This window comes from Aphelocoma coerulescens, chromosome 5, assembly GCF_041296385.1.
Source record: "Aphelocoma coerulescens isolate FSJ_1873_10779 chromosome 5, UR_Acoe_1.0, whole genome shotgun sequence".
Classification (NCBI taxonomy): domain Eukaryota; kingdom Metazoa; phylum Chordata; class Aves; order Passeriformes; family Corvidae; genus Aphelocoma; species Aphelocoma coerulescens.
The window spans coordinates 25,932,454-25,957,824 of record NC_091019.1 but is presented as its reverse complement, the minus strand read 5'-3'; the positions used below and the strand labels follow the sequence as shown (position 1 = coordinate 25,957,824).

The 25,371-nt window shown below is 39.8% G+C and overlaps 1 protein-coding gene across 1 annotated transcript in view; it reads right to left on the bottom strand.

The window, feature by feature from the left end:
- HSD17B12 (hydroxysteroid 17-beta dehydrogenase 12) overlaps nt 1-25,371 on the bottom strand; it is an 85,581-nt gene that overhangs the window by 26,461 nt on the left and 33,749 nt on the right. Inside the window, exons 3-6 of the mRNA XM_069017168.1 lie at nt 22,289-22,364; nt 8,540-8,650; nt 4,044-4,108; nt 3,035-3,079 (exon numbers count right to left, since the gene is read on the bottom strand). Coding sequence (XP_068873269.1) covers nt 3,035-3,079; nt 4,044-4,108; nt 8,540-8,650; nt 22,289-22,364 — 297 coding nt within the window. The remainder of the gene's footprint in view (nt 1-3,034; nt 3,080-4,043; nt 4,109-8,539; nt 8,651-22,288; nt 22,365-25,371) is intronic.

Below are 25,371 nucleotides of genomic sequence, written 5' to 3'. Positions count from 1 at the left end.
TTTAACCAGTATTTTAAAAGACATGAGATTTCCAACATGTTTTAAGCAGTTTTACGTGGCTTATCTTCAGTGACATAACAGGGTGCTTTGAAGGCACTTCACAGTAATCAACACTTCATGCCAGACTGAGTGAACCCCAAAATTGCATGACTGCGTGGTTCACGGGTGATCTAACCCAACAGTGCTCTAAGGACATGACGGGGGCAGGCAGCATGGAATAGGATTTGGGAAAGACACATTTTAAAAGCTCTGAGAGGAAAGAAGTTCTCAAACATGTGCCAAAGTTCCATAGTATTAGATACTTTCCAGTTGGGAAAAAAATACTAAACAGTGGGACCAACTAGGCTGAAAATTTGTCCTGTGAGGTGAAGATGTAGTCTTATCTCTCAGTGCACCCCTTCTTACACACTGCATATCCCCTAGGAAATCCAATGAGCTGACTAATGAAGAAAAAGATGGATCAAAAAGTTAAGGGTTAGGCATTACGCTTCAAAACTGCCTATACTTGTGGCAACAAAACAGACTTCAACATTTCTGCAGAATCAATCTGTGCTAATTATCTTGACTTCCACACTTCAAGGCTAAGGAGTGTTTCAGCCAGAACTGGAGTTACTTGAAGAGTTGTCCTGTCCAACAGGGGCTGGCTGCTGACGGCACGTGGCGCAGGCTACTGAGAGGACAGGGGATATCGTCATCTTTTAGGCACTGAGAAAGTTTGGTCCAAAAGGCAAGGAAGTGGATGCCAATGCTCTAGAATATAACAGTACAGGTTATAAGACACCTCTGACAAGGATCTGGAAGCACTGTGGGCAGAGCCTGAACGGGTAGTAGGAAACCATACTCTGCCTCTCCTGTACTTTCACATTTAAGCAGACCTTCAGCTCCTTGTTAAGAACTTTGTGCTCTCTTCCATCACAAACTTCATGGTTTTAGTCAGACAAGAAGAGAGAACATTCTTATTATTGTTTCTAAAAAACACACACATATATATACATACATGCATTTGTATAAGAGATGGCATCAACCTCAAAAACAGAACTAAATATTCGCAGGATTAGAACCTAAAAATCTAAGTGAAAAGATACACAGACTCTTCCTAAATTTATTTTTTTTCATACCATGATTCTCTAGTTCCATGGGTTCTCCTGAGAAAGTGTCTTACAGATGGCACACACTTCTAATGTGCTCTTCTCCCCAAAACAGTAAGCATCTGGTGTGCCTACTGTTTAATTACACAACACGCTCGTGCGGGAGAAAACATTTTCAAGCTTGAAATCCTATGCTCAAACTCTGATTAAATCCAGTAGCAGGAGTTGTTCACAGTCAAGACAAAAGTTTTCAAACAGAAGGAAAAACACTATTAACACACAGCAAGCAGATCTTCAGTAAGTTTCTCTATGTGCAAAAATAGCCACTTTAGAATGTGAAAAGATGCAAATTTTACAAGCAACTGTATGACAATTTTGTTAAATTGTTGATGAGCACTGACACTACAACTGAAACATTAGTTTCCTTTGGAAACAATACAGTCTGGCCGCATCTCTGGAACTTTAGGCATATGCTGGGTTAAACTATTATTCTACCCTACCATCTTCAGAAATACATATTGAAGTAGTTCATCTGTAACTTGTCTAAAAAAACGCTCCCAGGAAGACTGACACCCCAAATTCTTTTATCACTGAATAGTGCACTCCCTCTGCTGGCACAGCACAGACCTCACACCTCAGCAGAGGAGGTCTGTGCTTGACACTTCAGATGTACACCTGATGCAGCTCTGTTAACTTAAATGACTTCTGTAAGAGAAATTTTCTGTAAGAGAAAACACTCAAAAGGTGCCCACTAATAACTGACTTCTCTTCTGAAATCTTGCAGGGGGACAACAAGACACCATGGGCCGCAATCCTTCTTGGTCAACTAGAAAATCTGTACTGGTCAGGCTCACAGTCATTTTCCGGGTGAAAGGTTTCTGAAGACTCACTGTTACCGCATTTCTAACTTTCCAACAAATAGTTCTGAGATGTCAAATAAAACACACACAAAAGTAAGAGCCTGCAGCAGCAAGCTGACATTGCCAACTCCCATTCAGCCATGCAATGGCTGCATTTTCACTGTCTATGTTTCAATAAAGTGTGAGAATCTTATTAAAGCATTGTTTCAAGAGGTGCTGTGCCTCCTCACATGGAAACAAAACAAGAGTTTAGACTCCCCAAAAGCACTGTACTAGATGAATTTAGTACTTGACCTAATCAGAAGACCTGCAAAAAAAGTCAAATCTTTCAAGCCATCTTAGAAACATCTAATATTTTAGCTTTGAGGCAAAAGGTTAACCCTCAGCTAATAGAGACATACTGTTATGCTTAACAAGGTTTAGCAGTGAGTAGTCCCGAGGAGTTTCATCAGCATGCACTGGTAATACACTGACCAAGTCCCTGTCACTTACGGCTATTCCCTCTGTCCTTTTTGAGCTTTGACATACTAGGATGAAAACTTCATTTTTGAATGGGCCTCATGTTAATAAACAAGAGAACAGCCATATGTTTTAGCCTGAAGTCATGTTGATTTCTTCTTGATGAAACCTTCAGTTTAAATATCAAAAGTGAAGGTAGCTTCTGAAGTAAAGTTAACGCATGTTCCTGTGAGTTTGGTTTTCCTTCTTGATCATACATTTTGCAGAAAATATTTAAGTGCCTTCTCATTACAGTGTACAAAAACCTTAGGCATGCAGAGGTAAGGGCTGCCCACCCCAAAAAACACAAATGCAGGGGGAGAAGAATGAACCCTTTACAAGAAGGAATAGAAGAAAAATCGTGAAGAAGCACTAAGTGCTGTTTTATGTACTTACCTTGCTCCTTTCAAATAGCTAATAAACATCTTTGCAACAAGTTCCATTTCACACAATAATCAGAACAGTCCAACGCGACAATCAGAACCTCTGGCTTTTTCCAAGACGAATAGTCTAACAGGTCAAAGCAATTCCCCCAGACCTGAATCTTGTTTTGTGGTTTTGAATTATCAAAAAGTCTTGGTAACTTACCTTACAAACAGACGTGATGTTAATGTTAACCATTTTGTCAATCACCTGCAAGAAAACAAAAAGTTTTGGGGTTTACTCATTTGAAGTTATTTGAACAGTATTTATATGTCCTCTGGGTTTAAGTGTTGGGATAAATTATCTGCCTTTTCTCCTTGCCTTCTTGCTTAAGTATCAAGAACAGTGACAGGCTTTCAAAGCAAAGTCTGTGAATTGCTCTTGGCCAGGTTTCATCTCTGATTAGGGACTTGCACTAATACAGAACCAGACAGGTGTATCACATTGACACTCTATTTCCTAACACTATTTGCAATACTTACGAACTTTAATAAATTCTTAGCCATTACACATGTTTTGAAATTAACTACTGTATTTTACTCCACCATTTTAGTGACTTTAAGTTTATTCAGCAGGTTAAAAAAATGAGATTTTTTTTTTTTTTGGCTAAACATTATGAAGCTTATTTGAAGGTGAACCAAACACCAGATATATTTAGCAACACTTAAGCAGAAAACACAAAACCACAGTGGACCCAGTGAGCTACAGGAGTTTCAGAAAGAAAATCATATACCAGTGAAATTGTTCATAATCCAAGTTTTCAGTGTATCTAGCACAGCCAAGATTGCCTCTACATTATGAACTGTCTAAAATGGTCATATCTTAAGTTTTGTAAGTGTTATGGAATATGCAGCTTCTATCCATGAAATTGCTTGCTCCCCTTCAGTCACTTAAGAAGCCCCCCAGCACAAGCTAGAGCAACTTATGAGCAACAGCCAGATGAGACCATGGACAGGAGCAGAAGAAGCAGGGAAGAGTAGGTAAAGAACACCACCAAAAAGTGAGACTGCCATCACCAGCATTGTGTTATGCTGCTTATGTACCTCTCCAAGTTTTTGAACATTTAATTCTAATCAAAAAATCTCATTATGTGGGTTCCTTAACCAAACCTAAATACTTCTGTAATATCTGCTAACCGCAGTAGAACACTAGAATGTACCACAAAGGCACTTACCTTCTCCAGCTCTGGAACATCAAGAAAATATTCAGGATAAGAATACGACATTCCCACATTGTTGACTGAAAGAAAAGCATGAATTAGATCACTTGGATGCCCCCTGATTAATGACAATTTTCAAGCAATACTCTTAAACTGCTGCGTTTAAGACATTCTAGCTGCTTTGGCCAAGCTTCCTTAACTGTGAATACACACGCAGCGGAATGCGGCAGCGCACGGACGGACCATTCCAAGGGGTTCGCACCGTTTCTTGCGATAAGCAAACACTCCGAGTGGAGCCCGAGACGAGCCGCGCTCCCCGCGCAGGGAGCGGCCGGGAGGTGGCAGCAGAGCCCGGCGCGGCCGCGTCCCGCTCCCCCCGCCCCGAGCGCCGCCGCGGCAGCCGCCGCCTGCAGGGACCCCGCTCCGCCGCCCGGCCTCCCTGCTCGGAGATTCCCCGCGGGAAACCCTTCTCCCCGTCACCCCCACACCTGCAGTGAATTGTTTAAATCGCCAAGATCTTTTTTTTTTTTTTTTTTTTTTCCCTCCAATACTTTACACTGGCACGGTTTCATTCTCGGACGTGAAACCGATACCCATTCTCTAAATCCCAGCCCCAACAGGAGAAAACTTCTAATTCTGTTCGAAAACAGTGCTGCTCTGCAGCCTCCAACTCCATAGAGCACATTGATATGGAGACAAAAAGCAGCAACCAAAAGGGATCTCCGCTTCCTAAGTATCTGTTGTTCATCTTACGCAAGTGAATCGCGTGACATGTGGTTGCTGTGGCAACATTTTACATTTATATAGTGTCTTACACCCCAGAGAATCCCAAAGTGCTATGTATGCTCAGCAGCACTGTGCACCCCCAGGCAGGAGTCTGCACGGGGACAAGAAGCGTCGTCAAAAGGCACTGATGCCTTTTTCAAAAAATGAAATAAAATAGCCCCTCCACCTGTGCCAAAAGCTATTGTTTTAAGACCCAGCCTGAAAGATAATTTAACTAGCAGTAGGGATGCAGGATGTGCAAGAAACAGGAGGAAAAGATTCTGGCAAAGTGCACCAACTTCATTTGGAATTCCCTCAAGCTCTTTTAGTCCACATCTTAGTGTATTTATGGAAGTTCATTAGTCATGCTGTGTGTTTCAAATTTTTAACTTTTAGATAACCTTTAAAAATTGAGGTGAGGAATTGAGGGGAACAGGGCGTTGGCAAATTCCCAGCAGACATTTGCTATATTTAGAAAGAGTGAGAAGTTTTTAAAAGGAAGAAGACCCAGTCTTGCTACTGCCAGAGTGAACCAGATTTTTTTCTTCTTTTCATCCAAAAATAAACTATTTTTTTGTTCCATCTCTCTGGAAAGGATTTTGGCTATGAATTGTGGCAGGGTTATGGGACTAACCTTGGCAATTCTCTCTGAATTTAGAATGCTTTTATGATTCATGCTACAGAGACAGTCACACAAAATTCACACCCCTTACTGCAGGCTGGGTCCCAGATATGCACCCTTCCACTTTCTGCAATCATCTCTGCTGCAAGTATGTAACAAACCATTAAAAAAAAATCAGGTTTTGAGTTGTAACACCGTATTTTAACTAGAAAAAAATGGATAGCAACAGGGTAAGATACTGTCCAGCACAAACTCCTTTCAAGAATCAGATCCTATTTAAGAATGGCAAAAGGAAGATTTCCCACCTCTGCTTATTTAACATATTGCTGTAGCTAGCACATGTTCGAAGTCACTGACAGACGCTGTTTTGAACACACAGCAAAACATTATGCAAACTCTTTTAGCCTTCCTACGTGGGTGAGAAGAAGCTTCCAAATAAGAAGTTTACAAGGATTTCAATCTGTAAGTACTTTAGTTAGACTCTGTGCAACTCCATAATTAGAAGCTTGTTCTTGAGCAGTACTTGTGGAGACTCCTATGTCTCCAAGTATAAGGTTAAAAAATAATCAGCATTGATCACTGGCAACTGTGCTGTGCTACCAACACTCCTCATACCTACTGTTCCAGATGAGACCTGAAAGAAGGAAATATGCTGGAACCTGAGAAATCAACCCTTATGGCTGTTCGCATTTAAATCCATGTTTTCCCTCACACAAACATGAAAAACACAGCTCAACAAAAGCTACATTCTGGATTGCAACAAATGCTACAGAATTTAAAATACACGGCGCTAAAGCATGAAGTTAATTACCATAAAAAATTAAAATACTGTCTTTCTGGAGTGGCCATCATCTGTGTGGAAAAATTACATTGGCAAGTGGTTTCTATTACTACAGCTATCTCTGGGGGAAAGAAAATACCTACGTATCATGTTATCTTGTGATCTTAAGCACAAGATCTACTAAAAACTGCTACTGATTAGTTGGAAAAGAGGTTTTTGTAAACCTGCACTGACAATGGCTGCAAGAGAAAAAAAAAAGCAGAGGAACTCAGCTAGAGAATACACAGCTCTAGAGCATTTAGTTGCTATTTTTACCATGTTTTTAGCCAAGGTGCTCATGCAAATAAAAGCAAGAAGCCAGCTCTGAGGAACACACTTTGTTTTCCTGTAATAACCTTACACAAAACTTGAGGCACACACACTGCTTTAGTGCCCAGTTTGTGCAAGGCTATAAAAAGTCAGATTTTCATGATTTTGTGAATCACCATAACCTAATCACAGCCTGAGAAATAATAAAAACCCTTCCAGTGCGGCTGTGTACCTTGCACAGTAAAAGGTTTGCTGGTGTTTTGAGACATTTAAATGATCTACCATTCTGTAGCAATTGCTACGTGACAGGCAGCTTGCAAGCCCTACACTCCCTGAGTAGATTTTGACAGGACAGATTAGAATGTACATTAATTTTACTCTTCAAAGTTTCTTTGGAACTTATTTCCTTCAGAAAGAAGAAACAAGGCATTCACAGTTGTGTCACAACTACTCTTTACACAAAACACATCCTTGGCATTTGAAGTTACTCCAATGCCTTTGAATTCTTACAGCAATTAAATACTGGATGCCATGAGTTCTATGTACTCAAGTCTGTTAGAAGTAGTGGGAACATTCTGGGCTTTATCCTTCAATGTTATTTTTTAATTGCATTTTTATATACACTATTTTCTTGAGTGTTATTTTCAAACATTATACAACAAGATTCATCTATTAGCAACAAAGTTCATACAGTATGTTATCATGTGTATAACAAATTTGCTTCTAAATGTGCCTAAAATACTCCACAGTTGCAGCTCCAATTACTGCACTACAGGTTAGTAAAACGAGTTTTGTAGTGAGGAGTGCTTTATCATATGACATGTACTAGTAGATGTCTGAGCTACGTGATTTTTTTACTGTTTAACCATCACAGATTCTCATCCCTGTATTGACTAACCATAGAAATACAGGATATGCACAGGCATATGTGCTTCCAAGGGAAAAAAAAACCAAAAAACCAATAAGCAACTGCCTTTACCCCACTGTTCAAAGAAGATTCAGGTAAACTGCTGTTATGTTGAAACACTTCTCAGCTTGTGATGAAACATCTATTTGAAATCACCTCAGTTCTACATTTGACACAGTAACTGGAGGGATCACCTTGTCTTTTCAAGGACTCCCACACCACCTGCACTACACTCCTGCAACGTAGCAAACCATACTCACACATATTGTGTTCCTATCAGCAAAAGAAACACAGCTTACCAACATGACCAGAAAAGGCTTAAGACTTTTGAAGCAGGAGACAGTTACTTGATGTTCTATTGTAAGGACTGAATTCCAACAGCTCTGTAATTAAAAGTTCACGCTTCTCCCACAGGGCTCTACTCCTAAACTGAGTATCTCCTAAGCTAAAGTATGTGAAGCTTGTTTAGGATCTAAGATGGTATTAGGTCATAGAATCATGGAATAGTTTGGGTTGAAAGGGACATTTAAAGGTCATCTAGTCCAACTCCCCTATGTCTTCAGCCGGGTCAGGTTGCTCAGTGCCCCAGCCAACCCCGCCTTGAATGTTCCCAGGGATGGGGCATCCACCACCTCCTCTGGGCAACCTGCTCCAATGTTTCAATACCTTTTCTTCTTTATACCTAATCTAAACCCACACTCTTCTAGTTTAAAGCCATTGCTCCTTGCAACAGTCCTATTGCAAAGGCCCTGTTAAGAAGTGTCCCCATCTTTCTTACAAGCCTCCTTTAAGTACTGAACAGCCAAAACAAGGTCTCCCCGGAGAGAGACCTCTTCTCCAGGTTCAACAACCCCAAGTGTTCAAGTCATGGTGCATGCAGTCATAAGCTGCAGTCAAAGGCCTCCAACAATCACAGAAAACTGAACACATTCAATAAGCATCACAAATTCCTAGAAAGTAGGCACACATGCAAGCACCATCTCACGTAGTGTATTAACAGCAACAAAGCCTTAGTCAGATAAATAACAGCTTCTGTGAATTGGTTTCAATAAACTTCAATATGGGAAGAAGTTAGTAGGCATGTCAAGACAAAACATCACAATGAAAGACTTAGATCAGATACAAACCTAAAACACCAATCTCCAGGCCTTCCAATCCTGCTTTGATTCCATTGTAAATATCTTCTCTCTCTCCAAAGTCTGCCACAATGACTTTTGTTTCCACTTTGTACTTTTCCCCTAGAAAAAAACAGTTTTGAGAAGTTTGAAATAGTTTACCATTCAGATATTAAGACTGTATCAGTTACTAGGTTTTACAAAATATTATAAGAGCTAGCATTACATGTGAACATTTTCACCTCTGCAACAGGAATCCCTGAATTTTAACATTACCTGCACAGGAAGTTTGTGACATTAAGCTACTTTTAGTGAGAATATAAATTCTCAAATGATTCAGCACATTTTGTTTGTAAGGGACAAGAAAAGTGGCAAGAAAGCAAATTATACACCTTTGCATAGAACAGCAAAAATGGAGAAATCTGGAAATATATGTACACAACCATGTTCAAATACAGCTTGACAGGAACACTTTTTTTCAACTTAAGCCAAATGGCAAATTAGTTGCTTCAGACCAAGTAAAACAATTCTTTATTGCCCTCCATTTCCATTCTCACTTCTGGTCCCCTAAAACTTTTTGAATCTTCAGGTTTTTTTTAACACATATCAAAAAGGGAACATGTGGGTGAACAAGAAGAGCAGAACTTCAAATGTGATCATTCCAAAGCCCTTCTGATGTGCTGTCATCTCCACCCTTACTAGAACAGGAAAAATACATGTTGGCAACTACATTTTGAAAGAGAAGAAGGCAAGTAGTAAAAACACTTCGTATAAAAAGCAACTCTGCTTTCATCAAGCTAAATTATATTGGATTAAAAGCAGTACAATGTCCTCTCAGACTTCAAAAGAGCAGAATAGTAGCTTAACATTGCAGCATCTCTGTTCTGCTGCACCCGACTCCCACCCTAGTGTTCCTTAAGGCACCTGTATACAGCTTGAGAAGGGTTTTGCAGCACTTTGCCCCCAGAGCCATTCATAAAAACCAGTGCCATGTTAAAGGAAAAGAATCATTCACAAAAAAGATTAGAAGCAGCCAGATTCCCATGATGCTCCTTCCCATTCAAGGGAAAGCTGCGACTCCCATGATCCTGCCATCCATTCATGCAGAATCATGAATCTACTGAACTCACTGGTTTGCTGGCTGCCTCCCCTCCCCCCCACAATATCCCTAATAGCAGATGAAATTATTTCTGCTCCTTTTCCCTCTCCTCATCCTCAACCTCTTCATCTCTCCTGAACAGCTGCATTGTTTAAAAATCCCCTGAGAGATGCTGCTATGTCAAATGACGACGTAAATAGCATTAAGCCCCTACTGCAGCAGCAGTCTTGTGATCGCGTCCGAAGAAAATCAAGTTCAACACTGGAGGGGGGGCAGAGAAATGGTCTATTTTTGAACACAGCTGTTCTAATGTTTAGCACACACATTTGGTTTCTTACAGGACACAGAATTGAGGGCAACATTAGAGGCTCATCTCATACTTGCAAATGGACTGGATGGGCAAAGCCCAAGTCACACACTTTATACACATGTCATTTTTAAGTGTTTTGTGGGATCTGCAGCTGCCTTCACTGCCACTCAGATGCTTCATGAAATGCAAGTTGCTTAAAGGACCCAAACACCATTCTGACAAATTTGCTCAGTTGGTACTGTCCTCTTTATACTAAACACACTTCGTTAGGATTGTTACCAATCTATCTTCAAAGCCTTCTGAAATCACTATAGAGATACTAAGAGGACAAGGTAAAGACAAAAATCTGAAGACCTAACACTATAAATAGAAAAAAAAATAGAAAGTGCTCACACTACTATTCATATAAGACCCTTAATTGAGCCTTTAGAAAATTAGCAAGGAGCCATTACACTTACGGTAGTTAAGCAATACACCTATAAAAAGATGCAGCACCCTTTGTGGGCAGAGGGTGCACAGTACAATGTACAAAAACATATGCAAAGTAGAGGGCTGCCCACTGGTATAGCCAGAGGACAAGGTTTTTGTGCAGTTGCTCACACAAACATGCAAGGCTGTCTTGCCCCGGCAGCTACCACCAGCTGATCAAACCCTCCCTCCCCATTTCATGACAGCTTTCAGGTATCCTATAACTTTTGCATACCCTGTGCTCTGTCCCAGAACCTGCAATAGGTGGGATGATCCACTACCTCAGGGAAAAGATGAGCAGATACACCTGAGAAAACAGTTCCACATCAAATGACAATGCAAAGAGCATTAAGTCACTTCTGCGTAAGCTTGGTCTAGCAGTCAGAGCACAAGGTGCAGAGGAGAGCAGGTGTGCTCTGCATGAAAAAATGGAAAAGGGAATTTCCTTGAACTTAAGGATTAAGATGTTCCCAAACAGATGGGCTAGAAGAGAGAGTAGAGCACATTCCTATTTTATCTGCCAAAAAGGCACTGAGATGTAGATTAATAGAGAAAGAAGCAAATAGGCTATGTCCTTATCCAGGGCATCTAGGAGTGTCTGGGCTATTGCTGTCCAAGACAAAATCTGAAACTCCTTAATGGAGCTTTCAGCTTGAGGACCAGGAGGTACTTGAGAGCCGCAGGGAGTGAAAGGAGGAAACTAAGCCAGTTTTTGCAGTCACAGCTAGAGGACCTGAAAGACCTATTACCTGCCAGCAAGTCCAGCATTCCTGATGATATTTTGAAAAGTGGATCTGATGTTTTGTCTTTGGAACTGGTACTTCAAATGCTCCTTAGCAGGAGACTGAATATTACACCACCATGTTGTCAACAGTTGTGCAGCAGTCAGTCATCACCTACCCACAAGATGGGAAAGGAAATTCAGCAGGTCTCTTTCACAATTCTTAATTCTGACACACCAGTGTTTTAATCATCTCATTCACAAAAAAACTCAGGTGAGATCAGTACCTACAAATAAGTTTTAACCTAAACATTCACATGTCCAGTTAATTTTCAGGGTCTGTATTGCCTTAGCCAAGACATCTAATAATTTAGCAAGACACCAACTGTGCTCAACAGTATCCTGGTAAACCAATAAAAGCAGACATGATCTTCTGCAATCACACCATCATTTGACAAGCAAGTTGTTGACCATGAGCAAATTTTCATAGCTGTGGAAAAGCTGAATGAACCAATAATCCCAACGGTGATAGAACAGGCTGGTATAAACACTGTACAAGACAAAGACAGAGTGAACTTTTGCAGAAGATACTGGGATGTATTCTTCCTAAGATCCAGAGAGCAACTCAAGAACACAGACTCCAGAGGCAGAGACACAGCGCAGTCCAATACAGTGGTCATGCAAACAAAAGCAGTACATAAAATATACACTGAAAGGGAAACATAAGATAACTGAAAAAAGTGCCTATTTTTGCAGTGGTACAAGAACTACTGACTTCCTGAAGTATGTTCCCATTGTGCATTGCTGCACAATACAGGATGAGACAGTCTGGAAACAAATACACTATTTAACTACATTCTTCACACCATCAGAAGTACACTTTCACATATATAATCCCTTGAAGAAAACACTATCTTCAGTATCCTCAGAAGAGGACTCCAGATAGTGTCTCAAACCTTGGTTAAGGCGTTACTTACTCAAAATAAACATTAAAAAACTTATAACCATCCTGAGGAACAGCCAACAGGACAACAATTGCCTGATTTCTCATCTAAGATCATCAGTTACAACATCAGTAGGTGAAGCAAAAGCTTAATTAATTCCAAAGGCCAGATACGTCTGATTTACAGGAAATGTATCCAGTCTTGCTATGCAAGGAAAATGCTAATCTTAACTATCAGGCAAAGTAGGGCACACCTTGTCTACTAAAAAGATTCACTGGCAAAATAGCACCACATTACCTAAAACACCAGGAAAAAAAGGATCACATTGTAATTTAAAAAAGGCAAAAAGCTAGAAACTACAGTGAGATACACCCTAAATAATAAAAAATAAAGAACTATAAAATGGTTAGGAGGCAAACATTTTCAATTTTTTTTTTAATTTTTTAAAAAAATTTTTGAAGCCTGCAAATTATTCAAATCAGCAGCCCCTCTAAACTGAAATCTTGATTGACAGGCTAAGAAAATGCTAAGGAAGTTTTCAGACACAGATAAACTGGGCTTGAAAGAAGGTTCCCCAAGAGGAGCAAGCTTGTGTGACAGCAGACACCAGTTTGGTGGGCAGAAGAAGCAGCTCAGTTTACCTGAGAGCAGCAGTGTCAGGGTGTCTGTCATACAGTGCTGGGACACAGGAGAACTACAAGATCTTCATCCCTAATAAAATAATGTTAGTTCTTGAACCACCTGTTTTCAAAGCAGTTTGCTATAGCAGCTTGAATTTGCACCAAGAATGTTGAGGCAAATCCAGTCAACTTTGCAACAGAGAGGTTTGGGATACGAGGCCCACACTGTAAGCAGGTAATGGGGATGGTTCTTTCAAGATCAGGGAAAGGACATTAAAAACTCTTGCTAGAACTGAAGCATCTCAGCACTTTACATTCAAAGCCACATATAAATATTGCCATCACTGTGATGTAGTATGATGCAACTGGCTTGCAGAAACATAAAAGAAGTCTCGCTTGGTCTTCAGCTTCAGGATGGTCAGAGATTCTAAGCAGTAGAAAAATAGCTCTCCGTTTTTCATCATACAGGAGAGGACAAATGTGTTTAGGTAAGGAGAATCAACTACCTCCACAAATAAAGATGCCATCTTTCCTATATCACTGCAATGGTAAAACTCACCCTAATGCAGCACCCAGTCTCCAGAAACAGTGTTTGTAACCTTCCAGTATAGGGTAAGAAGCTGAGAGATGAAAGCAAAACATTAAAACCTCCTGCTTTTTAGTACTCATCTATGCAGGACAGAGATGAAGAGTTTAAGACTATAGAGTGGCTGCTGAGAGCTCTACAAAGTATTTGGTTGGTTTTAAGGGAGAAACAATTCAATTTGGGAATGTATCCAATTTGGGACTTTCAGAGTTCACAGAACTAACTCCCAGTGTCATGGATGGATGGAATCTGTTTTCCAGAAGTACCACATACTTCCAGACTGGTGATAGCAGACTGTTATTACACAGTGATATATTCACCATGTAAAAGCATGTTAAAATCAGGTGGGTATAACAAGAGCTAGCTTTCTCTGAACATTTTGAAGGGTGTAAAATTCTGAAGCCGAATACTGATAACCTAAGAAATAGCTAAAAAGAAGCTCTGTTGCACCTGTTGCGAAGGAAGGCTATGCTGTTCCTGCATAGCTTAAGATGCCTGCCTACAATTTAACAGTAGTTGCTATGCTTCTATACATTTTTAACAGTATGTGCATATACACACTTGGTCAAGCACTTAGGAGTAGGTTCCGATTCTTTTATTCAAGTACACATGCAGACTTCCAGGGAATTCCTTACATACTGCAGCAGTTGCACATGTAATCTCAGAAACAGCTTCCTTAAAAAGAGTGAATATTTTAAAAAATCCAATCTCACAGAACTATAGAGCAGGTAAAAAGAGACAGACGTTATTTAAAATGTTCTGTTAACTTTAAGTTTCAATAGACACTGACATATAAAAGTCAGTTCTTCACTTCTCAGCTTTCACAGATGACTTCAGAAGTCCACAGACCATAGAGCCACTGGGGCGTGTAAGTTTTTAATGTGTATATACAGTACTATTACTACAAAACAGAGGGAAAACACACTTTATTAATAGTTGCCTCCATCTGCTCCCCTTTGACTTCCATTACATCAAAATGTATTACAATTTCTAAGACACACTAACCAAGTCAGAAACACAGTCTGAGCAACACAGGATCAATCAATAAGGCCATTCACCCAAATATTATGCTCAACATTGTAAGCTTTTCTAAATCAAGCTTGTTCTAATTACCAAGCTAACTCAAAACACAAAATCAAGCCGCCTGTGACAAACAGCTGCAGAGGCTGACAGCCAGGGGGGCTGCACACTCAAGGCATGGCAATGTTTGCAAATGCTGCTGTGACTGCAGGCAGCCAGGCGAGCTGAGCTCCGGTGCTCCCCACGCACACCCCCTCGCTCCAGCGCACCGCAGCGGGCGAGGCACGAGAGGCTCCAGGGCACCGCACGTGCGGCCGCCCTCGTGCCATCAGGAGTCGTGACTCCCAGAATAGCTCTCCTCACCACAACCCCAAAATATCCACTTTGGCTGAAGCTGCACAATGAGTCGGTCGGGGAACACTCCCAAGCTGTTGCAGGGGGAAGCACAACATGAAGTGTGGGATGGTTGCTATTGTGTAGCAGGCAGCATCGAAAACTCCCCTTCCTTCTCTCCTCTTTCCCCAACACTGTTTTCAACTCCCCCAACAAGATTTTTTTTTTTATATTCATTGATGTACTTGTTTTTACAAACCACAAAGAGAGCTATTTTTAATTTACTGAATCATTTTAGGAAGGTCATATGGGCTATTTCCCATACTTCCTGTTAAATTTCCTTTCCCTTAATGTCATAATTATTGTCTGACTGTGACAATGTGTACACTTGATATGTGCATACATGTAAACATAAATTTTGCATCACTTTTTGCAAAATAAAGTCTAAATTCTTCAGCCATATACTTATTAGAACAATTAAATTTAATTTAAACAATTTTAAAAAAATCAACACCTTTTTTTCAGATTTAGGCTCAACAGAATGAATTTCAGAAAGACTAGAAAAAATACTTTGTCAGAAAAATTTAGGGTCACTCATAGAGACTGAAAGGTGTCATACCATGGATTAACAAAAAAAAATTGTGCCCTTACTCTCACATCAATTTCAAGACATATAAGTCAGTCACTCTACTTGAATTAAAGCAAATTTAAGAAGGGAAACAAGTTTGTAGGCTAATTCAGCATTATCTTTTATACCTCCAATTCAGCACCCCCAGTAAAATATTTGCTGTATCCCAAAGACAGGCACTTAAAAGCAGTTTTCAGGGTTCTCCAAAGTGTTACTTGTAAGGGAAAATACATTGTTAATTAGTCCACATGTACTGCTCAAAGTAATAGAGTATCCAGTTCAGCACTGGAAGTGTGGCACATGCTTAAGGAATTACACAGCAAGCATATTTTTATAAAGTAGCTACACCATATCGAAAATTGTTTATTTCTCATATTCACAGACTTCTTTTTAAGAATTTGTTGTGCAAAACAAGTCAACTGAGTTTCCTTTCTCTATGGAGAGGTATTAACTAGTTTTTCCTCACAACAACATATTCCTGAAAAAACATAAAAGTGATTATCACCATTTCCTCAGCAGAGAAGTCTATCAGGGATTTTTACAGCTTTGACAGATAAAGAGGACTTGATGTAATGGAACTTAACCTGCTAAAAAAGTGGCATAAGACTAAAATACACATTCACAGAAGGAACTTGCAGAAGGAGGACAGCACTGTTTGCATCATTCAGTCCTTTCTTGTGCCAGAGAGAATTCCCTGCAGAAACACTTAAAAGGCCTAATTTTAAGTCTCTTGGCAATAGAGCTTCCACCAATTGGCTTAAACCAGATTTGCAAAACAGACTTTCACCCAATCCAACGTGACAACAATCCAGTACTTATCTTTTCATGTAATGTTAAGCTTATTTTACACTGAAAGTGATAAGCAATAGATTGCAGCTTTCTTGTTAACAGAAGGTGTTTAGTGGCCCAGAAACCGGCACAAGGGCTCTTGCTTTGGCATCCCCAAAGCCTTATGTTACAAATAGGTTGTTAGCAGAGATAAGCATTGAGTTTCTGTGTGTTACAGAAAATGCAACATTATTCCTGCACCCAACTACTGCCAGGCAGAGGCAGAAGTGACCCTGAACGTTTGCAGGGATGACAATTCCTGGTTGTTCAAGTCTGGGCTTCAAAAGTACCACTGAAGTCACTGGCCCATCAATCCAATTACCTAACGTGTAAAACTTTAAGACTCAAGAAACCATTAGGTCCCAGAGTTAGTCCTTATCCTCCAGGCACAATATACAGAGTACCTGAGAAGAGGAAGAGGCTACTTCTGCTGTGTTTACATTCAGACAAGGAAACCCAAAGCATCTAATTCACATTTAAATAACTTTTACACATTTCTTTCCCTGGACTTTCTGGGTTTACAAATTATTAATAAATACTGCATAGAAACACACTGGCAGTGAGGTTCACAGCAAGCACCTTCTTTCTGGAAGAGGCTCACTCAAGTCCTGCCAGGTGTGAGAAAGCACCATCTCCTAGAGCTTGCCAGCTCACCTACTGTTGTGTCAAACCCATGACACTGACCAGTAAACTTCCTTAAAGTAGTTTTCATCCTTAAAACCACCTGTGACAAGTGGTCTGTTATTCCATATGCTGACAGATGATAGGGAAACAAAGTCCTTCTGCAAAGATACCACTAGTCATCTGCAGAACATTTTACATGTGGCTTGTCCTACCACATTGCTGCCTCAAAACTCTCCTAAGAGGTGAAGTAGTTTTAGGAGTGCATCCTGTAGCTTGAAGAACATCTGTCAAGTGTTTCTCTCTAAGTTTTCTGCTCAATTTCTTCAAATTTATCCAGGCAAAACATCACTGAGAAAATTCAAGGGAAGATGATAAAAAAAGAGGCACTAAGGGGGAAAAAAAAATCCAGCCAAAACCACAGAAGCAGAATTCTTAAAGAAGAAAGAAATTAAAAATTAAAAATAAGCTCCCTTTCCAATTGTTCTACCTTTTACATCAGAGTTTATCTATTTAATTTATTTTAAAAAATAATAAAAGTTAATTCAGTCTGAATCCTCTGTCAGCTCTCTACAATGCCTGCCAACTGCTCCTTTAGTAAGTGGCTTATGCAAGGCAAAACCAAGAGAACTTTGTTCACTTCATCTGGGGAAATTTTCTTCAGAGATAAAATCCAAGAGCTCATTTTGAATCAAAGATCCTCACACTACAGCTTCACGTGAAAGGTGACTTCAGTGCATCAAAACAAGTCTAAAATATTTGAAGCCATTTTGCCAAGTTCAAGAAATATATGGGGATTTCAAGTATGTCAAGCTGAACCTGGCTCAGATGATGGAAGGCTGCAAACACATTCATTTACCTTGAAATAGATCACAAAAGGTCAGAATAACTGCTGGATTCATTTAGTCTTCAAGTTAAGCTCAGGCAAGTGAACCTTGTCATTTCTGTGCAAGAAAACTAAGAAGACGTCCCCTTCCTCACAGAGCTCGTCTGCATTTCAGCCTCCTCTATTAAACACAAATATTCTTACTTGCCAGCTCCAAAATGTGAGGAGGATTTACCAGGGCACAGCAGGGAGGAAATCCAAGTGGCAGGGCAGAGATGAAAGAGCCAAGTGCTCCAAGGGAAGTGCAGGTGAGCATCTGCAGGGGTCAGACTCCCCATGGGGGCATGGCCCCTTTGTTGCAGTGGGTCATGGTAAGGGATGAGGCACAAGCACAGGGGTCAGCATCAGGTCTGCTTCAGAATGCTGCCCACAACCTGGTTACCAAGAAAACTGTAAAACACACCTGCCTAGGAAATGGAGAAGAAATATTTCTGGTTTTGGCACCACATCCCATTTTTGTACTCAAAAATCATGCCAGAAAAGCAAGAAGACAACAGATCCCAAGTATAAGCATGACAGCTATCAGATTACAGTACCCAAAATCTTACGGTTAGAGAGTAGTTCAAGATGAAACTACCATGACTGAGCAGCTTAGATACACTACACACTGGGCTGAGGAAATGTATTGGGATGAAATAGTCAACTACATAGATTTTAATTGCAAAAAACCTGTATTTCCTTCTAAAAGAAACCCGTATTTTCTTACAGACATGTAGCAGAATCAAAGTTTTGGACATTAGTTCTCCAACAGTATGAAAGGCTTACAGTGTATTCCAATTAAATGTTCATTTGTGAGAATACACTGGAAAAACAATTGATTTCTCTCAATTCAAACAATTTATCTGGAGCCAATTTTATCACCTGGGTGTATGTAACACTAAACCACCAACTTTAAAGCAGTAAATAGGAATTTCCTTTAATTATATAGTAACTGATGACAAACTCAGAATCTGCCACGTTGCTTTCACATTAACTCACCTACAAGTAAGTAGCTACTTAGACTTACAAGTAGACACACTAGCAAGCTCAACAGTTTTATCCTGGCTCTTGCAGCTCATGCACAACTCCATGACCTGTCCTGTGAAGCTACTAGCTAACAATGGACACCAATACCAAATTCTTTTAACAATTTCCCTATAGACAAACTTTGAAGTTTTTTTCCCTTCTTACCTGGTCTGCACTACATTCTTCATATTGCAGCCCTTAGGTAATGAATTTCTACAGCAAAGTAGTTCTCAATTCTCAGAACAAACCTATCCAGTGCAGTAACTGAAGCTTTTCTGCCTGCAAATCCATGGTTCAAGAACCAACTGCTGGCAAAGAACACCTGAGATGTCTTGGACCATGCTTGTTATTAAACAGCAAATCAAGGAATAGACTCATTATGTGGCACTCAAACAATTGTCTCCATTCAGAGAGAAATTTTCTCTCTGATCCTCCCTGAACCTTTGGAAGTGTTTAACAATGCAATGCTTACAGACACTTCAGAAAAGTGCTGGAACAGTGAAGCAGCATGAACTAAACTAGACAAGCATTTTTTATAGTGACCTTAATAGTCTGTGCTTGTGCATGACAACTTGATTAAAAGATCAAATATATTTCCATAAAACTTATATAATTCCTCATAAAGGTTGTCCATGACGACTGAAGAGGAAATGCAAAATTCCTTCTTCAGTCATTGGCTGATACTCTATTTCTTAGGGAACAGAAGGCAGAATTTCTCTTGGCAATCCTACAACACCTAAGTACTCTGTAAAAAAAAAAAAGCTTTAAAACATGCTTGAAAATACAGTGAAAAATCTTCTAAAGTCTTTAACTACCTGTAATTAACCCACTAATTTTTGTTGCTCAAACTGAGCTGCATATTCAGAACATCTGGCATTCCTGTAACATCAGTTCAGCCACTTTAATGTGCATATGCACATAAAAAAAAATCAGCTCCAGGTCAACTGGCATTTAACATGCAGAAAGATGTATCAGTACTTCCCTTATGATGGTGGTTATACAACTTGCATTTTGTAAATAGATGTCACTCCTAGTAGAAGTCTATCCTATGAGTGGAAGAAGAGTCTTCTGAAATAGAATGAACACACCTGATCCTCAAAAGCCCTCTCATTTTTTGTGACAGAGTGCATCTATCCCATTCAGTAGGATAAGCATGAGACTGGTTAGTGAAAAGGAGAAGGAAACCAAAAACATGCACAGAATCACACAACTCAAAGAACTGGAATTAGTTAAACAGCCATTCTTCCTTAAAGCAATTAAGGGTCATTACTCAAGAGGAGCAAGCTCTGAAGAACAATGGACCACCATAAAGAAGTTTAAAGCTACCTTAGAAGCCTGCAAGTGAACCACTCAAGTAATTACAGCCCTAGCATTAAAAAAGTCACCCACCTTATATATGACAACATCTGAACAGACTGCAGAGACCACCTGAGACTGAATACAAGACAATTCTGTCCAGGTAAAACCTAGCAGGATCTGAAAGTGCAATTCAGGCTTGCTTGATTATGCAGACTATCCTAATCCTTCAGCATATGCCACAATGAACAAGGTATGCTTTTCAGTAGGCTCAGTGTTGTCAAAAGAAGTGTTCTGAAAACCCAGTGTGAGTCATCTCATTTCAGATGGTTTAGGAAAGGAAGCAGAAAAATGTTTGGGTGAGGCCTAACAGTAATTATGTATTACAGGCTGCTTCACATAGGTACATGTACCTATTTTTTTAATCTGAGAACCTCCCCCAGCAGCTATCATGTAAGTGCTGAAGCTCCAAGCAGTAGATTTATCTGTCAGCGTCATGCTTAATTCCCAGGGAGAAAGAGATATCCACATGGTTACAAAAAGGGTTATGACCACTTTCAGGAAGCTTGTCACTTCATGCATAGGTGTTTGATTCCAGAACAAGATTATTTGTAGTTACAGTTTTACTTTGCAAAACAACTTGATGTAACATTGCTAGAAACGTGACTGCACATGCCCACACTCACGCAGCAAACTATCATCCAGCCACTGCAGTGAACCCCCAAAAAAACCACCTTGTTGAAGCTTCTTTATGTGTTGGCAGCAAGTGTCAGCAGTTACACAGGTTACCCGGGCAGTGGCACCTGTTCTGCTGCATTTACACTGTCACTGCATTGATCAGAGCATCACAGGTAGGTCCAGACACTGCACTGGCAGCCTTAAATGCAGGATACTAATGAACAATGCCAATTACTTCCAAATCAGTGGAAGATAGAACTTGATGACAGCTTTGCTCTAAGAAGGAATGCTCTCTGCGACTTAAACATGTACATAGAAATGAAGAATTTTCTGTCTAGAAAACACTTTCATATGCTATCTTACATTGGACTAAAAATCAGAGACAGCGACATTTTTATCTATAGAACTGTATGCCCTGACTTTCACAGGGCTAGCACAACAGCTACTGTGTAACAAGTTGAAGTCCTTGAGTGTTTCAGTCATCCTTCCATTCCCTCAGCAGCCCCTTACAACCTAGTACAGGACAGTGTGTTGATGCTCGACTTAGGGGACTGTGCTTTACAGTAAAGCAGTGCCACTAACAAATTCACTGAAATTTTTAATAAACTAAAGCCAAAATTATACATTTATGACCTTGGAAAGAGAGTAGCTCTTACCACTATCTGCAGCATTTTAGAAAGCCTAAGCAAGACAAGGGAGGGTAACACAGAAGTATCATCCGGAAGGTTTCTTTACCCAACATCATTACACTGAGAAACCTGCTTTATAGTACACAACTCCTACTCCTGCTTATCCAAACCTTTTCACAGAGTTACATTCTCCCTTTATCTTGACATACTCTGCACAAACTAATAACCTTGCATGAAGTATGCCTTAATAAAAGAGATATAGATTAGAAGAGGAATTCTTGTGGGTTAGATTATACTTTGCTCTGATTGGAAAATCATTTGTCAGCATGAGACTTGAGGATGCTTTTTCCTAACTGATCCTGTACAAATATCCATTTGTGATTGAAATACTAAAGTCGCTCCTTTATTTTTCCATTACAGCCATTTACTACACACTTACTGAAGAAACAATCCCTAATACAGGTTCTTAAACACATTAACTCATTCCATATAATCTTATGACTATGAACACTCATCACCTCAAAAGAGCTCACCGGTCCCCAGTCTAATCTTTGAACAGTTTATTCAAACAAAACAAAAAAGAGGGAGGAGGGGCAGGCTACCCACAATAAATTTGTATACTTGGTATGACAACAAGTAATATAAGGAAAATGCTTTCAACAGCTTCTAGTTGCAAAGAAATCACCCTTATGGCTGGAGCCCATGAAATCAAACTTGCTTCAAACTGAGGGAATATTCAGATGGAGAAATGACTGCATGTTTCTTGCCTTATTATGATTTTAGACAGCCACTACTATGTGAATAGGTGGTATTTCAGCCTGGCCTGGTAAACTGTTCTTATGGAAGACTAACAGTTTTAGGAGTACTTATTCCAGAATTAAGCCCTATTGTTCTCAGAAGTTAAATATGAACAGCTGTAAAATTGATCTGCAAGGCCTTTACCACTTATATCTGTAACATTTGCACTGTGCACAAGAGCAAACCTTATCCAAAATCAGAGCTGTATATATTAGCATGTATGAAATTCATGTGCAATTGCATTTATTTATAAGCATGCCAATGAAGTTTAGGGAAGAAGTTTTAACTCACTTATTTCAGTAGAAACCTGGTCCAGTTTATCTTTTGACCTACTGATTAGAACCACCTTCATCCCACGTTTTGCCAACTGCAAGAAAACAAAACAGGAGACATTAGAATAGTCATAAATCACTTCCAAGTTAGTATCCTAATCAAAGGAATTGCAAAATTCATCAAACATCGCAATAATATATGACCAGCAAGTCTGAAAAAAAATACAATTTTAAATAGAGACTCAAAGGGGAAAATCAGGACAAATACTTCCATGTTATTTCTTACGTAATCCCCTTCACACCACATTTATTATCTTCTCAGTCATTTAATATAGGCACATTTATAAAATAGAAAATGGACAGCAGACATTTTACAGAACTTTTACACTACCTCTGCAAGTCAGAGCATTATGATCCATAATGAAGTTTAACATGCCAAGTTAAGAGATCCATGGTCACTTGAACACCTGTGTTGCAACTCAATACTTCCTCCCTTTAGTAAGGCTCCACTCCTACTTTGTACTACCCATAAATATTATGGGTAATTTACTTCTGAAACTCTTTTAGGGAAGCTAGCTGTGGAACTTAAGATGTGGCCAGAGCATGCCCTGGTCATCAAATCAGACCTACCGCTGAAAGTTTAAAATGGGATCTAACAACTCAATTGAAAAGTGTTTGCAGGAAAACAGTTCCATATCTGAATTGCTCTGTTGTGAAAACAACGTGACTAATATAAGTAGAAACAATATATCTATCCACAATTCAAAGTGACACTGCCTTTCAGACACTCAAGGCTTACATATAAAAAACACATATGTTGTCATTGCTCCAATAAAACTCCTTCACTGCCTTCGGAAGCTGATGAGAACTGCTCTTCAATGGAATTTTTAAAAACCACAACAAAAAAAAAAATCCCAACCAACCAACAAAACATGCAGACCCAAAAACCTCGAAACACCACAGCATAGTACAGCAACAACCTGAACTGGCTTAAAGCCATCTACTTTTCTAGCAGGAGTGTGCAAACCAGTAGTGATTCTGTGGGAGAGACGTATGACAGAGTTCATCAGTGAACTCCGTACTTTACTCCCACATGTGATCTCTAAGCAGTAGAAATCTCATAGGATGAGGTGTGGTGAAACCAAAACCACCATAGGAATCACTAACAAACAGCTGCCAGGTTCAGGCTTACAGGCAACTTAAGCTTTCTGCTCCAGGAAATGACGCAGTGTTACAAGGATTACTGTCTAAAAGGGATGAACACAACCATCCACCCGCAGATAAGCACCTGGCTCACTGGAACACATTTTACACGAAGCCCACAGTACGCTTGGAAGGCACCAGGAAGGAGGGAATAGCATTCTCATTCCACAGGATCAAGGCAATGAAGGCCTTGATTACCTAACCTGTCAGGACAACCTGACAGTAATCTACTCAGAATCCAAAATAACTACGGTCCCATGCAGCAAAAAAGCTCCAGAGATCTTTCTCATGGATGCAAAGCTCCAGACTGTTGACAGAACAGTTTGCTCTCTTTCAGCAGTCATGACCTTTGGGCTCTCAGACTGCTTCAGTAGTATCTGGGCATAATGGGAAAGTATCCAGCGGTACTTGTCTCAAAAGCCAAGGAAGTGAAGTGATGCCAGCCCATCCCATCAGTGGAACCTCAACACATTTAGAGAACTTCCACCACAAGGGTGAGCTTGAGAGAAACCACTGCTATGTTCACACTAACAGGACGCACTCTGAGAAGTATACCTGAAATCTGGATACAGAAACCCATTTGCAAGGGGAGTTCTAAGCAGAGAGCACATAAAACAGCCAACAGAAGACCCTGTAACTAGGAACAAATATCACCAAGAGAAGTAATCAAACTTGAAAAAGATACAGCACGACAGCAAGTTCAATTAAGGTGCTTGATGCAACTGGACTAGTTTCTGTTGAGCACTCTGCCTTTATTGGTAGAGACCCAGTTGGCTGAAAGGAAATACAATTATCCAAAGAGAGATAATGATCCCTGAGATCAGTTACTAATTACATTTTTACATAGGAATCAAGGAAGACCCACTTGCTTTGTAGATAACCTGTTATTATACTTGTCCCTTTGACCAATATTCTTAGGGTCCTGAAACAGCCGAATGACAAGACCTCAAAACTTAACATAAAAACTCACCCAGAGTAGTGTATGTTGGCAAGATACTCTTGTCACCTAAGGATTGATGCAAGCAAGGGTCACCATTCTAATGGAGCTGATGAATGGAGGTGTTTGATTTCCTTAAATGCCATGTTACTGACTACATTTTCCACTTCGGTAGCAAAACACAGCTACTGTTTAAACCCTTTCTCTCCAGGATGGAAAACAATGACATTAACAGCCAACCAAAGCAAGGTTAAAGCTCTTGTTAGAGTAGACATAGCAAGAGATTCTAAAAATGTGATACTAAACAGATGGACAAAGTAGAGTACTGCAGAGTATGCAATGGGATCACAACCTCTAGTTTATCACTAGCACACAAATATGACCAAGATTAAATTTATACTAATGATTTTCAGAAGCAAACGGAAGATAATGACAGAGGGGCAAAAAATAGTGACTCCTGACTATATCCTCAAAACATGAAACCTTTCACGAAGGGGTGATCTAGCAATGATAAGGATATCAGTGTTGGGCAAAGATTAAAGGTCTTAATACTGCAAGAGTAAAAATGTAAAAACAGTTCTCTGCTTGGAAAAGGAAATAATCTACAGAGCAGATTATAACGCAAGAATCCACACACTCATAAAGCTCTTCCATCACTTCCCAGTGAGACCATATCAAACCTTCAAAGAGGCAATTCTCAAAACACAGTTACAATTCTCACAAATTCCTCCAAGGAAAAGGAAGTTGTCTGCATGACTATAATCATAGCCATCAGGGCCCAAGCAGCCATATGCCAGTGGCATTTATAGTAGCCAGAAGGGAATTTTTAGTAGAAAATCAAGCATCTGCTGGCAGTCTTCTGAAGGTATCTCTACAGTTAATTTAAAGATTGAGAAGTCTTTTCAGGTATTCCACATTTTGCCCTACATCCACACTTGACTTTATCAAGTATTCTTCATCCA